The 1,857-nt window shown below is 52.5% G+C and overlaps 1 protein-coding gene across 1 annotated transcript; it reads right to left on the bottom strand.

The window, feature by feature from the left end:
- Nucleotides 1-503: 503 nt before the first annotated feature.
- LOC136154639 (melanoma-associated antigen 4-like) lies at nucleotides 504-1,355 on the bottom strand. Its single transcript, XM_065916841.1, has one exon. The coding sequence runs from the start codon at nucleotides 1,353-1,355 to the stop codon at nucleotides 504-506; it is 852 nt and encodes a 283-aa protein (XP_065772913.1).
- Between the last annotated feature and the right edge of the window lie 502 nt (nucleotides 1,356-1,857).

The following is a 1,857-nucleotide window of genomic DNA, read 5'->3' as shown; positions in this document are numbered from 1 at the left end:
TCCTACATTCTCTTTTTTTTTTTTTTTTTTTCCTACTTTCTTAAATAATAACCTGGGAAACTGAGATAGCTTAACAGTATAAAGTGACAGACAAAAAGTATAAGAAGCAAGACTTCACTATAATCACATTTTATTTTCTAATTCTTTCACCAAGTACATTACTGCTAAGTAAGTTCACATTTCCAAAATAGTTATAATTCCATTCTCCTGTTACCATGTTCAGGGTCACAAAATAAATGGGAGAGTTCCCAAACTCTTTTAAAAAACAGCAAGACTCTTGTCCTTCAACTGGGTAAGCACAAATACACGTGTGACCAATGTCATTCACAAAGTTAGATACTGAAGTTTATTAAGCCTTAAGCTGAAATACACATTTGAAAAATTCCTAAAGAAAACAGAGATCAATCTGCATGTCATCGCAGAGAGCAGGAACCTAAAAATGCTACACTTGGATCCCCAAGTGGCCCAGGTCATCACTCGTGATAAGGCTGACTACTCCCTCTTCAGTCACAGAGGGACGGATCAGCCTGACTGCTGCTCTGGCTCAGGGTCGCCCTACCTCCTCCCTCACATCCTTTGCAGAAGGGAGTGAGAAGGACCAAAAAGCACTTCGGTTGACCCTGAGCAGATACTCCGTGAATTTCTCCCTTGCTGGTCTCTGCAAAGGCCCGGGGACCCCACAGGAACTCGTATTGAGCAGGGCCGCTGTCAGGCACCTGCCGGTACTCCAGGTACCCCTCCCGCACCCACACTTGGGTCAGCAGCTCCCTGGGCTCCCCAAAGATGGAGTGCTCCCTCGCAACATACACCCCCATCTTGGTGAGTGCTCCCCAGATCTCCTCCTCAAGGCCGAGATCCCTATTCTGGAGGATCAGGCTGAGGACCACCACCAGGAGGCCAGCCTTGGTCAGGCCCTGCCCACCTCTCTGCATTGCATCAAAGTTGAGGCCCAGGGAGGCAACCATGATGTAGATGTACTTCCTGGGGTCTACCTCCTTCACACCCACGCCAAAGACCAGCAGAATGCACTCAACTGCTTGGCGGAAGACCACCGCGTAGTGCTCCTGGTTATCCCTGAGGACTGTATTCAGCAATACAGTATTCAGCAATTCAGTATCAGAGGTTGACTCCTTGGTTCGATACTTGCGGAGCAGGAACTTTGCCATGTTAGCCACCATTTTATTCAGAGCTTCCTGGGGCGAGGCCTCCTCAGCAGCAGACGAGGAAACTGGTGGGGAGGAGGCCGAGGGGGGTGCAGCCTCTCCCCCTTCAGCCTCCAAGAGCTGTGCCTCCTCCGGGTCCTGGGCCTCGCCTGGGTCCTGAATGTCTTCCTTGGGCTTGCTCAGCTCACTCATCTTGACTACGAGCATGATGCCTGGGATCAAACCACAGACAGGAGTGAGGCAGGGGACATTGTGGACCATGGGCCTCAGCTAAGAAATACACCCTGGGTGGTCGACACAGGCCACTAACAGGTCTCCTCTTGAGAGGTGCTCTCAGTCTCACACGAGCCCGCCTCCTGGGTGGTCTGACCCCTGGTTACCCGAAGGAGGAGGGTAGTGGCTCCCCTGCATGCAGCCAGCACATCCAGAGGTTCTGGGGCTGACACAGTGGGTGGATTAGGGCTTTGTGGGGTTCTGTCTGTTTTGGGATGGGGAAGCCCTGGTGCTCATTCAGGGCACCCTCCTCACCTTGACTCCTGGTACTGCCTGGACCTCCTCTGCTCTCAGACCTCTGGACACTGGCCTCAGACCTCTGCCTTTGCCTCCTGGTTCCTGGAGCCCCTGTGAGAAAAATGGAGGGGGCCCCTCGGGGGTAGATTCTGCACAGCCCTGGACTCAGGTTCCCCCCCCCCAG

The sequence above is a fragment of the Muntiacus reevesi genome, chromosome X (genome assembly GCF_963930625.1).
Source record: "Muntiacus reevesi chromosome X, mMunRee1.1, whole genome shotgun sequence".
In the NCBI taxonomy this organism is placed as follows: domain Eukaryota; kingdom Metazoa; phylum Chordata; class Mammalia; order Artiodactyla; family Cervidae; genus Muntiacus; species Muntiacus reevesi.
The sequence above is the reverse complement of the archived record's forward strand: the minus strand, read 5'-3'. Positions and strand labels throughout refer to the sequence as shown.

Excerpts from the sequence above, each read along its gene's own strand:
- LOC136154639 (XM_065916841.1), bottom strand. The coding sequence starts at position 1,355 with ATGAGTGAGCTGAGCAAGCCCAAGGAAGACATTCAGGACCCAGGCGAG.